The sequence below is a fragment of the Phyllopteryx taeniolatus genome, chromosome 2 (assembly GCF_024500385.1).
Source record: "Phyllopteryx taeniolatus isolate TA_2022b chromosome 2, UOR_Ptae_1.2, whole genome shotgun sequence".
Lineage (NCBI taxonomy): Eukaryota > Metazoa > Chordata > Actinopteri > Syngnathiformes > Syngnathidae > Phyllopteryx > Phyllopteryx taeniolatus.
The window spans coordinates 587,096-599,552 of NC_084503.1; the positions used below are offsets into that span (position 1 = coordinate 587,096).

Below are 12,457 nucleotides of genomic sequence, written 5' to 3' on the forward strand. Positions count from 1 at the left end.
GAGAAGATTGTGAGACTGCACTTCCCCGGCGATAACAGGGTGTGCACACTTGTGCAACCACATTATCTCAGTTGTTCATTTTGGCTTCCCCTCTCGAAAATATTTTATTTTTCCAATTGAGCTTATAGATCACATGAATGGTGGAAATGATTTATCTTGCTCTCATCCACAAAAACTTGGTACCTGAAAAGGGGTGTGCGGACTTTTGAGATCCACTGTATGCGAGACTTACGTAGAGAAATGACTCTATTATTGTATTCATTTCCCACCATTTACGCTGTACTTCAAATAAACATCTGGTACTATCCGCAGCTGAGTAAACAACCCCCCGCCGAAAAAGGAAAAACTAGTATCGCTATTGCATAGCATTACATCTTAATACAGTGATTCTCAAACAACACTATTGGAAGCCACTGTAACATTATGCACAGTTTGAACATGAACACTGACCTTAAATATAGGAAACTAAAAAAATGTACAGTACTTAATGATTCAATTCAAATGGATTGCACATCATTGATGTGAAAGAAATACTGTAAATGTTTGATTGTACAGCACTCGAAGACGCTGCAAAGTGAATTCAGCGATTTGTTTGTAAATACATTATACGTTTGAAATCATTGTGGAAAACGTGCAAAGACAGAAGAACTATGTCGTACTCAAATGTGGCGCGATAGCATGAAACTGTTTTTCAACATTTCAGCGTTCCTGATTTTTTTGGGAGGGGGGGCGTGGCTAAGACGCACTTTGGCATCGGACGTGAGTCGCCCCTCCCCCACTATATAAGAACTGCAACAGCATCATTGGCATCAGCGTTTATTCGACGCAATTGTGACGTGCAGTTAGCTAGCAAGCAACGCCTACACCCGGAAAATGCATCTTCTCTTGCCTCATTTATCCAGCATCTTCCCTTCGATAGTCCACTGGCGTGGCTGCTTTAGAGGGCCTCGTTGTCATCCGCGAGTGTGCGCACGTCACGCAGAGAAAGGTGGAAGAACGCGGCAGGGGGACATTTTTTTTTTTTTAAAACGTCCGACTTGACTGCCAGCGCGTGGAAAGGAGCTTTGGGCTGGGCTGGTGTGGCGGCTTTAGAGCGCCTCGTTGTTGTACCGGCTAACATTTCCACATATGTATTAAAACAATATATTTCTTAGGTGCATATGGAAAGCAGTACAACATACATTCCCTGCAAAAATTCCTCCCTACATGAGGCGTCAAATGTTTTCGTCGGGAGCGGTGTTGATTTATTCTCATGAGTCAAAACATTCGGATCTTTAGGTCATGTAAATGTAAATGTAAATGTCATTTCCTGAGTTACCTTGTGTCTGTTTTTGGCCATGTCAAGGATGGACATGTAATTGAGGAGAAAAGAGGTGGTGGAGGTGGAGGTGGAGGTGGAGTCGGGGGTGAGTGAAAGGCATTGTTAACCTCCAGCTATATTCCCTCCGCCTCCCCCACTTCTCTCTCGCTCTGGCTTAGCTCTGCAGTTTGGTGGCTTTCACTGAAAAGCCCACTCGCTCGCAGCGAGCAGGCAGCTTCCGGTGCCGCGCAGAAGTGCGCTTTCACTCGCTTCATTTGTATTCTCGGGGCACCGCTATCTTTTCAGCTAGTTTCGTTGGGATTTCTTTGGCGTCATTAGAAGATTCGGGCTTAACTATGAAGACGAAAAAGAGACTACGAGAGGTGCAACCACCCCACCCCTCCATGTTTGTTTGAAGTTGTTTAGGAAGTCCTGTTGATTCAAGCCGGCGGTTTGAGTGTTGTGCGTCCCCCGCCACCCACCGCATCCGAAGCGCCCCCCCGGCTGGGGCCACTTTGCATGACCCCCAGCCACTAAACTGCCGAAGAGAATTGACTTCAGCCACACCATGGGAATCAATTAGCATCAGCTGTTCGGGCCCCGGCCCGGCGGGCGCGAGCAGCGATTGGGCCGAGCGGAATGGGGGGATTGGGAGAGCTGACCCCTTTTATTGGGTTCAGCTCCTTAGCGCTGTGATACCCGAGTGTTTTCCGATGTCATCAAGTGGTAGGCAAAGACTGAGGACTTGAATAGAGGTGAAAGGTCTTTGAAAGCTCTTTGGGGCCGTCAATTGCAGGGCTCTATGGAAGCGCCCTTTGCATTTGAAAGGCTTCAAGGTTTTTTTCTTTCTTTCACTGGCACTCTGTCTCTTCTGTCACTGCTTTCCTCTGTCAAATAAAAGCTGTTCGGACAATACGACGATGGCTCCTCCCGGTAAACAATGGACCTTCCCAAAATTGAACCGCTCGCTCTTGAGAGAATTCGATTCGATTTGATTTCAGGGGCAAAAAGGGAAGAATTTGCTGTGCCGCGCATTATTAATGAACGCCTTTGTAAGCGGCGAGCTTTCAGATTCTTGATTTATTACCTCAAGTCAAGTTCTTAAGAATATCAGGTGGTGGTTCCTACATTAATTACAGGCTGAATGGGAGGAACCCAAGCAAAGGCACCCTTTAATTAAACGTTTAAGAGATAAGAGGGAAACATTGGCTTTGATTTGCTTCTGTGTGTGTGTGTGTGTTTTAAAGGGGCGCTTATGGCGGCATTAAAAGTCATTTGGCGACGCACAGCAGCCGTCCTCCATCGAGTGGCAGGAGGCAGCTGCGAAGAGGCCTGGCGCTCTTTTGTCTCTCGGCTTTTTTCTTTTTTTTTTTTACATGAACGCATTAGGTTTGCGTAAGCTCTTAACAGCTGGCGGTCGGTTGTGCTTTTGTACATTTGTACGTGCCGCTGACAGTTGTTTACTGGGTGCGCTGAAGTTTCTTGCATTATATGAGGGAGCCGATGCATACCTTCACTTGTTGTGTGGATGTGTAGATTCATGCAGGAGGTATGCGGAGCTTATTCAGGTAAATGACAGCTGTTAGGTGTAACTTTTAGCGCAAATGCATTGATGAGAAGCAGTGACTTGTTCCAAATAATTGTATGATGTAAAACTTCATCGCGTTTGGTCAACTTCATATTTTGGTGTTCAACTAAGAACAGCGCACTGCACTGTGTAATTGTTAAGAGCAAATAACATATCACGGCCATCATATAAACGACTATCCGTTTGTTCCCCCATCGGTGGCTTCCTTCACCAAGTTGCACAAAAGTCAAACAGACTTGTTGCAGGGGGGAGAAAAAGATGAGCGTGTTCAAATAAAGTGCGCTGATCATACCGTACGTTCCTTTTGCCAAGACGTGTTCAAATGTGAAAATCAGCACGCGATTGAAAGACAGTGGGCTCGGTCGCCCGCGCGTCGGGTCGCGTTGAAGGCAGCTGCTGAGCTGCTGACGTCTGGCTCGCTTTAATTCCATGTTCTTGTTCCACACTGGAAGTGCCGTGTTTACGGTGTAAATCTCCAGGGTCGACAGGCCCGTTTGATTTGCGCGGCCGCAGGGCAAACAGGTTTATTTGTTGTCTGGCTTCCCTTCTCGTGGCTCTCGCGGCGGGCTTACTCTGACGACACGCCCTTTACTCTTACTCTGCCCTTTAAATGGATGTTCATCACGAGTGCAGACAACATTTAGCTTCGGCTCTTTTAATTCTTTGTTTTGGATTTGTGAGGACACCGGCTCGGTCGGTCGGGTACATTAGCACCGAGATGCCACATTACAGGGCTATTTTTATCCAGGGCGTGCGTATTTTTTTCCACTCAAGACAAAACATTCACCTTGTCGAATAAACACCAGCATGGCAAGTCGCGTTTTTTTTTTTTTTTTTCCGTCACTGATGTGTTAAATACCGATGTCACGCTCCACCTGTCCTATAGTCAGCTGCGGTGTCGGTACGTATTTCGACGGCGACCAGGGGAGGTGCGCGACGTGTCCGGCTGGGACCTACCAGGACGAAGAGGGCCAGACGTCCTGCGAGGTGTGCCCCGCGCCTGCGGGGAGGGACGTCGCCAAAGTGGCCGGGGCTCGAAACATCTCGGAGTGTGGAGGTAAAATAGTTACTGGATAAAAGACAGAAAGACAGTGGGTTGTTTTTTTTTACAGCAGGCACCGCCTAAAAAATTATTCGCTCTGCAAGTACCACCTTCATGACCAAAATCAAATACAGTAGCTAGTAGGCACAAGTGTTCCTGAAACAAACGAGACAGAGCTTTGATTACTGATCACACAGTGTTTCGTATTATTGTAAGCCAATGTTACGTATTGCACATGCTGCACAGTTTGAACAGTTTGTTCAAATTCATCGTTTTATGTGGCCCGCTACAGCAAATCCACTGTGTCTACTTCCTGTTTCTTGCTAAATGGGGCTCGTTGTTTTCATTTTGGCAGACAATCTGTACTGAAATTGCACTTTTTCTTGATTTTACAAACTTTGATTTGAACTAAATGCCTTAATAAAAAAATTTAAAAAAACAAAAAAAAAGGACAATAGTTGTACACCGGAGAAGGGATATGGATAGGCTACAACTCGCAATTATCTCAACAATTGATTAATCTGTCGATTATTCTTTCAATTAATTGATCAATCGGAACAAAAAATCTTTTTTATTTTTTTTTTAAAAACAAAACAAAACAGGATATTGTTTCAAATTGAGAATGCACAAAATGTTTTCCAAAGTAAAAGCAAATGTTTGCAAATGTCTTCTTTTGATTAAACACAAAGTCTACTGAAATTCTGAGGATTTGGACAATTTCCAGTTAAACGAGCTCTCTAAATGATGAATCAATTTGCTATTTGAATAGTTGTCGATTAATCAATTAATTGTTGCACCTCTAAATAGTACGGTGGCCTTGAAATGCAAAACGATATAACAAATGGTGAAACACTTTAACATTTCAGGAAACACAAAAACAAAAGACGAACCAAATTCCAATTCACGGACATTCTTGGGAATCGGCAAGACCCGCCCCGCTTCAACACGATTGGCTCCTGCGTCGCGGCAAGGGTCGTCTTCGCAGATGGAACGAGATGTCCATCCCAAATAGCGATTGGCTAAACGGACGCCCTGAACGGCGAGCCTGTAGAGGCGTTTGATGCTGTGTGTACAATATATCGTTGCTTGATTATTGGTTCGTCTTTTAGTAAAAGTGTTTCTGCTTTTGTTTTTGTGTTTCCTATAATGTTAAAGTGTTTTCGTCTTTTCTTCATTTGTTTTCGGAAATGTTAAAAGTGTTTCGCAATTTGTTATATTGTTTTGCACTTCTGGGCCACCGTAAAATAGGGACCAAATAGCGAAAATTGGCAAATAGTTGGAATAGTCACCCTGAAAGTTGGAAGCAAAATCATCAGGTTTCTGAGAACAAGCGAGGGATATATATATATATACTCCCAAAAATGAATAATGTCTCCAAAAGCTAGGTTCTTACAGACTGAGGTACTGCCAAAACAGATGAAAATAACGAGGGATACATTTGAAACGATCAAAATCTGCACCGAGGTGAACTGCAAATATGCGTCAGTCCACTGTAGACTCAAATATTTGCTTGCCGCTGTCTTCTAGGACTTGTGATTTCAAATTCTATTATAGTAACAATCCAACGTGTGGGCAATTCTGTGTATGTAGTTTTATAATGAAGTGATTGTACACTATGATTAGATGGTGCTCGCAGTCCCCAGGGAAGTGTTCTGCACTTTATCAAATAATTGGACACTTGAGTTACAAAAGTCACATTCTTTAAAAAGGAAGTACTTTTAATGAAACGAGACATTGAAATGTTCTCTCGAGTGCTTATGATGACCCCACGAGGCTCCAAACAGGATCCAGGGTAAAGAATGTCAACATTTTGAGACTTTGGATGTGATGTGAATGAATGCAAGTTTACGGTCAAAAGATAAAGCTCGGCAATACAAAAGGCCGCTCGTAACGAGCCAGCGTTTCCATGATGGGAAACCACACAAGATGCGACGGTGCCTCGATAAGGAGACCAAAGAAAGCCATCTTTGGAGGTGAGCTTATCCGCTTTCGTTCGGGAATCGACGCTGAGGGAGAGCCGCCGTGTTTTGGTCTCCCCGCTTGTCGTTATCGCGCTCGCCGTGCGGCGTGATGTCGTCGTGGCTCAAATCCACATCTCCCCTGACAGACTAAACAAGAAGATTTATCTGCAATTTCCCAGAGGCGCCTACTTTGTATTAGTCACCCAGCCGCTTCTACGTGTGATGTGATTGGAGATAAAAAAAGAACAAAAAAGAGGAGTCTTTTCTTTGCGGAAGCAGTTGTAACATCTCAGTCCAAACAGTCATAAGTTCTTGCTAAACATGTGACGTGCGCGTGCGCGTGCGTGTGCGTGTGCGTGTTCAGGTCAGTGCCCCCCGGGCCAGTTCTCCCGTGACGGCTTCGGCCCTTGCCCGCCGTGCCCGCTGGGATCGTACCAGCCCGACGCGGGCCGTACCACGTGCTTCCCTTGCGGAGGGAACCTGGTCACCAAGCGCAGTGGTGCCGTCACCTTCCAAGAGTGTGAGACCAAAGGTGTGCTTCGGCCTAAATGATCATGATGATGATGATGATGATGATGATGATTATTTGTTGTTGTTGTTGTTGTTGTTGAACTTACCATATAAACGACTACATTGTGTGTTCAGATGCTTTAATGGTTCCACTTTTGGAGCATGTTGACGTTTCCATGGAAACCTGTTTGAGCATTTATTCCATATCCTTCACAACCATCTTGAACTTAACTAGCGTCCTCACTCGTAAGACAATTCAGCGCGAGGGCACACTAGTAAAAGGGTTCTGTCTTACTAGTGCCGTTTTTTTTTGCCCACTACTCGTGCTACTTTTGACTCACCGCTACTACGTTAAGCTGTAATTTCAAGGATACAAGTGCAGTGCGCTCTTTGTCCTCACTTGTAAGACAAATTTAGCACACAACTACAATGACTAAGGCGCACGAGTCGAACTACTATTTTACTGGCACTGTTTTTTTCCACTACTTGTGTGACCTTAATTTGGATATCAAGGATATCGAATAAATACTCAAACTATGTTGATATCCTTGATTTAAAAAAGAAAATGCAGCCGTTTGAGCATTTAGTACGTGGGTACTAGTCGCACGCGCTTGGAGAAGGATGGTGTCTTACTAGTCAAGTTCCTGTTCTGATCTTAAGCAGAATAAATGCTCAAATGGGTTCATTCTGTGTGAAATAATGGATAAGGTCATAAGCGCCGTGAGAACCCAGAACGTTTCGAATGTGAGGCGAATGCGCTAAGCACTGTTTTTCACTGGCTCGTAGCTCTGTCAAATCCTGTTGTGTCGTATGGTTTCCGTAGCTCAAAAGAATAGAACGTTTGAGCCGCTGATGCGATAATGGAGAAAAACTAACGTCTGCGTTCTGGCCTTTGTAGTCCAATGCTCTCCGGGCCATTACTACAACACGACAACGCACCGCTGCATCCGCTGCCCCACGGGCACCTTTCAGGTGGAGTTTGGTCAGAACTACTGCATCGCCTGCCCCGGGAACACCTCCACCGATTTCGACGGCTCCACTAGCATCATGCAGTGCAAAGGTACGAAGCAGCTTCGATGGCTTGAACTCATCGAAGGAGTTGACGGAGCGGTGTCCTTTCGCAGACAGACAGTGTGGAGGCGAGCTGGGAGACTTCACCGGCTACATCGAGTCCCCCAACTATCCCGGGAATTACCCCGCCAACGTAGAGTGCACGTGGACCATCAATCCCCCGCCCAAACGCAGGATCCTTATCGTGGTGCCGGAAATCTTCCTGCCTATCGAGGACGAGTGTGGAGACTACTTGGTCATGAGGAAAAGCGGTGAGTCGTTGCCATGCGAGCAAACATTTTGACACACCCAACAGAAGCTCGTTCGAAAAAAAACAACTGCCAAGTATATAAAATGAGGCTTCAAAATTCGTCTCGGCCGTGGTGAAACCGCGCAACGCTCAGTCGACCTGGAAAAATTCTCGTTCTTATGCCTACCCATAAACTACACATTAGAGCTGCGATAATATATCTGCTTAAAGCCTCCAGTGGCTGGAATATGTCGTTTCCACGCTGCGACGACAAGGCGCTCTAAAGCAGCCACACCCAGCGCGAAGGCCATGTCCACATGCTGGCTGTTGGACTTTTTTTTTTTTTTTTTAACTCCTTCCTCACTATTCCACCTTTCTCTGGGTGACGTGCGCACACTCGCAGCTAACGACGAGGCACTCTAAAACAGCCACACCAGCCGAAAGCCCCGGTCCACACGATGAATATCAAGTCGGACTTTTGTATTCCCCCCCCCCCCCCTTCTCGGTCTTCGCCTTTCTCTGGGTGATGTGCGTCAACAACGAGGCGCTCTAAAGCGGCCACACCAGCCAACTATTCGAAAGGAAGATGTGTTTTCAGGGTGTAGGCGCAGCTAGCTACCTAAGTGCACTTCGCAGTTGCGCCGGCTAACTGCTGATGTGAACAAAGGCGCACAGGTTCTTTTATATTGTGCGAGTTGTGACTCATGTTACTGGGCCCCGTTTTAGCCACGCCCCCAAAATCCACCTCAGCCGTGAAGAAAATGGAATGAATTAATAGATGTGATTATATTGTGTGCGTGGACTTAATGTTGCGTCTTTTGGTGGAATTTCACAGCTCTGTTAAACTCTGTGACCACCTACGAAACATGTCAGACATACGAGCGCCCCATCGCCTTCACCTCGCGCTCCAAGAGGCTCTGGATTCAATTCCGATCCAATGAGGGAAACAGCGGGAAGGGCTTCCAGGTCCCGTATGTCACATATGATGGTAAGAGAGAGAGAAAACAGAATGCGTTCATTTGCTGTATGCAAATTGTTCTCGTTGCATTCACATGCTCTTCATGATTTTCTCGATGGACTTTGATTTCAGAGGACTACCAAGAACTGATAGAGGACATCGTAAGGGACGGGAGGTTATATGCGTCTGAGAATCATCAAGAGATTCTCAAGGTATACATGTAATCCTTGATTTGTTGGCCTCTTTCTACTCAGACCAGTGATTTTCAAAGTGTGGGACGGGTACCACTCGTGGTACGTGGGTTCCCTCTTGTCGTATCTGAAAGAATCACCGAATTACATACGCTGGAGTCAACTTTGTATTTTTTTTAATCCAGTACAGTACAGTACATTTGTTGAGTACAGTTCAAAAATGTTTCTTTTCAAAAATAAGATACATCACTTATTTAATTTCGAGATGCAAAACATTTTATTGAATCATTAAGTACAGTTTTTGTCGAATGAGTAGTATTATGCCCTGTCTCCCGCTGCGCCCAAAAATTTAATAAATACAATTTCTAAGCCATGTTTGCGGCCTGCTACCAAATGGCAGTACAGTAAAGTTTCATTGTATTTCACTTTCAAGTCCAATATTTTTGACTTGACATTTTTATTGAGTCCTTATTTATTATTATATAAGTTTTTGAAAATGTATTTTCCAATATTGATGCACAGTGTTCACGTCTAAACTGCGCATAATGGCTGAGAAAAATATGAAATCTACTTTTTAGAAATGGCTCGACTTTTTGTTTGTTTGTTTGTATAAGTGTGCACTGCCCTCTGTTGGAAGGTCGTTGAACTTGTTTAGTCAGTCTAAATTACTTAGCTTAGATTAGTTAGTAGTGGGAATAATAATCATAATAATAATAAGTCATGTTCCAGTTTCGCTTTTGGGATTTTTTTTTTCTTTCTGGAAGGACCGTACAAGCCACAAGGACAAATATGTTTTGGTTTGGAGCAGGACCACAGCGCCAGCTTCTCCAGCGGCCCACCGCAAATTCAAGTTGAAGTAGCCTCTTGTTCTGTAACCTCTTGAAGCTGAAATATCACAATACACACACTGGCCCACAACATTAAGAACAGGAAAAAAAAAAGGTCCAAAAATTATAATTCAAGGTTTGGATCAGAAGGTATTGATTTCACAATATGTGTTTTCTGTTGTGAAATTGGCACAGAACTACCCTGCTGACATTTATTTCAAATACCTAGATGACCTTCTTGATTTAGTTAGGCGAGCGAGTCACCCCTCAGTATGCGGCGCCGTTCTACGTGACTGCCAACGACATCGTGACGAGTAAATGGGAAATGTTATATTGATGCATCCCAACCATCATGATCAAATTTGAAATCAGAGCAATTGAGCTGTGGTTTCTGCCGGATGTTGGCCTTCACCTCACCTTTTTGTTCTTTCTTATCGGCAAAAGTCCATTATCTTACTCCAACTTATCTCAATGATCATTTTTTTGAAGGACTGTTTTTCGGACATTTTGTTGTCGCTAAAGAAATGTCGAATGACTGCATTTTGTGTGTGAACTACATTGAATACTGCATATGCTTTCTGTCAATATATTACATGCATCCCAAATTTGTATTCCATTTGACGTCTTTTTCCGATGATCTTCTGCAGGACAAGAAGCTCATGAAGGCCTTGTTCGATGTTCTGGCTCACCCTCAAAACTTCTTCAACTACACAGCGCAAGAATCCCGAGAAATGTTCCCCAAATCTTTCATCCGCTTCCTGCGTTCCAAAGTCCTGAGATTCCTTCGTCCTTAAGGGAGTGCCAAATCACACATTGCTGATGAATAGTTAAAGCGGCTCCCCAGTGTCTCTCCGGTTTCAATAGTTTTCTCTAATTATACGCTTAATAATCAAGTGGCTCACACAACTGATGCAACCAATGGAAACAAAAACAAAAAAAAATCAAATAAAAAAAAAAGAGAGTGGACATTGAACTGGACTTCTTAGCGGGAAAACATTCCGTCCTCACCGGAGCGTCAGGATCACTTCTGCCACTTTGTGTTGGAACAACTACATTAACTGTATAACCTCCTTTCGATGTATACGTCTCATGATGATGTTTGACGAGCCTTCTGTATTCATATAATTGAATATTGCTCAAACTGCTCATTATAACGCTAGGAAACGTTTGCTGATGGCACGCTGATGACAAGCGAGTAGCAAAGGAAACATGTACTGAAACTCAGCGATGTTGTATATAGAGTGTGTATGTAGTTTGAACATAGGCTACTTTTACAAATGACAGAGATACACAATGATAGCACAAATGTTCTTCGGAACTTTAGCGCGACGAAGAAAGTAGTAGAGCCACAAAAAGCAATTATCCCGATGAATGTTTTGTATATGATGTAAAAAGTTTCAGGCGAAATGTGTGGTAGCGATGACATGTTTGACCGTATAATGCTGCAACTCTTATTTCAGAGGTTGCCACGTTATTGAAAATCACGTCGAAAAACATTACAAATTCCAAAAAGAAAGACAAGGAAAAAAGTAACGTTAGGGCACCTCACCTCCCTCCATTCAAACGTCTTCTATTTTTTGCATTGTTAACCAACAACCAAAGACAGCCGTACACTCCTATGACGATTGAGAGAGAGCGTGGAATGCGCGACATGTTTCTGAGTAAACAGTAAAAGGAGCTAAGAAGCAAATGAACAGTCTTGTAAAATAGAAGTGAGCTACCCACCTGTCATAGACGATTCATTTGTGTGTATATTTTGATGGGTTTGTACATCTATTATACTGTAAATAAAGATAGAAACCTGACAGTAGTTTCCCTTCATTTAATTGGGTTCATTTTTTTAAAACATTGTGACGTTCATCTGCTCAAATGTATTGGTTTAGGGTTAAGGTGACGATCTACATAGGCAACAGAATGATGATTCGGTACAGTATATGCAATTTGTAACCTGCACATTTTTGGGGAAACTTGTTATTCGCTGAAAAACTCACCCATTTGCTGTTTTCGTGCTCCGGCCAATGTCATGTCTCATATAAATGTACTGTACCGTATGCGAAGTCGCAGACATCATTTATTTCATGATTTTGTTTTCTCAAATGCTTTATTTGAACAAGGAATTCACATACTATCGCAAACAATAATAACATCACACGAGAGCTCTAACACTGATTGTCAGTGTGGTACGTGGGCTCCCTCTTGTGGTAGGCAAAAGAATCATCGCCTCTGTACAGTTCAGTAGTATTTAACTTTGAAGTTAAAAACCAGGCCCACATTTTTGCCCATTCATTAATATCAGTTACAGACATGTTATTTTTGTTTTTTAGATTAAAATAACACAACATTAACAAGCAATTTACATATTATGTCAAAATCACGTCACAACATGAGAGATGTAACAAATACAATAAAGTCGGATGCTACCCCATACTCTGGAAGCACCCCCCACAGGACTTCTCCAAGTCCACAAACCAGACATGTAGACCGGTCGGGCGAACTCCCACGCACCCTCGAGGACCCTGCCGAGGCTGCGGAGCTGGTCCACTGTTCCACGGCCAGGACGAAAAAAACCCACACTGCTCCTCCTGAATCTGAGATTCGACTTCCAGCACCCCTGAATAGACCTTACCAGGGAGGCTGAGGAGTGTGATCCCCCTGGAGTTGGAACACACCCTCCGCTCCCCCTCCTTAAAAAGGGGGACTGCCACCCAGAGGCACTGTCCCCGATGTCCACGCGATGTTGCAGAGGCGTGTCAACCAGGACAGCCCCACAACATCCTGAG

The 12,457-nt window shown here is 44.1% G+C and overlaps 1 protein-coding gene across 8 annotated transcripts in view; it reads left to right on the forward strand.

Annotated features, from left to right (window-relative positions):
- The window catches only part of scube2 (signal peptide, CUB domain, EGF-like 2), a 34,128-nt gene extending 22,646 nt beyond the window's left edge, over positions 1–11,482 (forward strand). For 6 of the 8 annotated variants that reach the window (XM_061750632.1, XM_061750629.1, XM_061750631.1 and 3 more), the window contains 7 exons: positions 3,775–3,945; positions 6,256–6,423; positions 7,300–7,461; positions 7,526–7,723; positions 8,537–8,689; positions 8,792–8,871; positions 10,325–11,482. In XM_061750632.1, the coding sequence (XP_061606616.1) occupies positions 3,775–3,945; positions 6,256–6,423; positions 7,300–7,461; positions 7,526–7,723; positions 8,537–8,689; positions 8,792–8,871; positions 10,325–10,471 (1,079 nt within the window). In that variant the 3' untranslated portion in view covers positions 10,472–11,482. The remainder of the gene's footprint in view (positions 1–3,774; positions 3,946–6,255; positions 6,424–7,299; positions 7,462–7,525; positions 7,724–8,536; positions 8,690–8,791; positions 8,872–10,324) is intronic. The other 2 variants (XM_061750660.1, XM_061750649.1) reach the window with 1 other exon arrangement.
- The last annotated feature ends 975 nt before the right edge of the window (positions 11,483–12,457 follow it).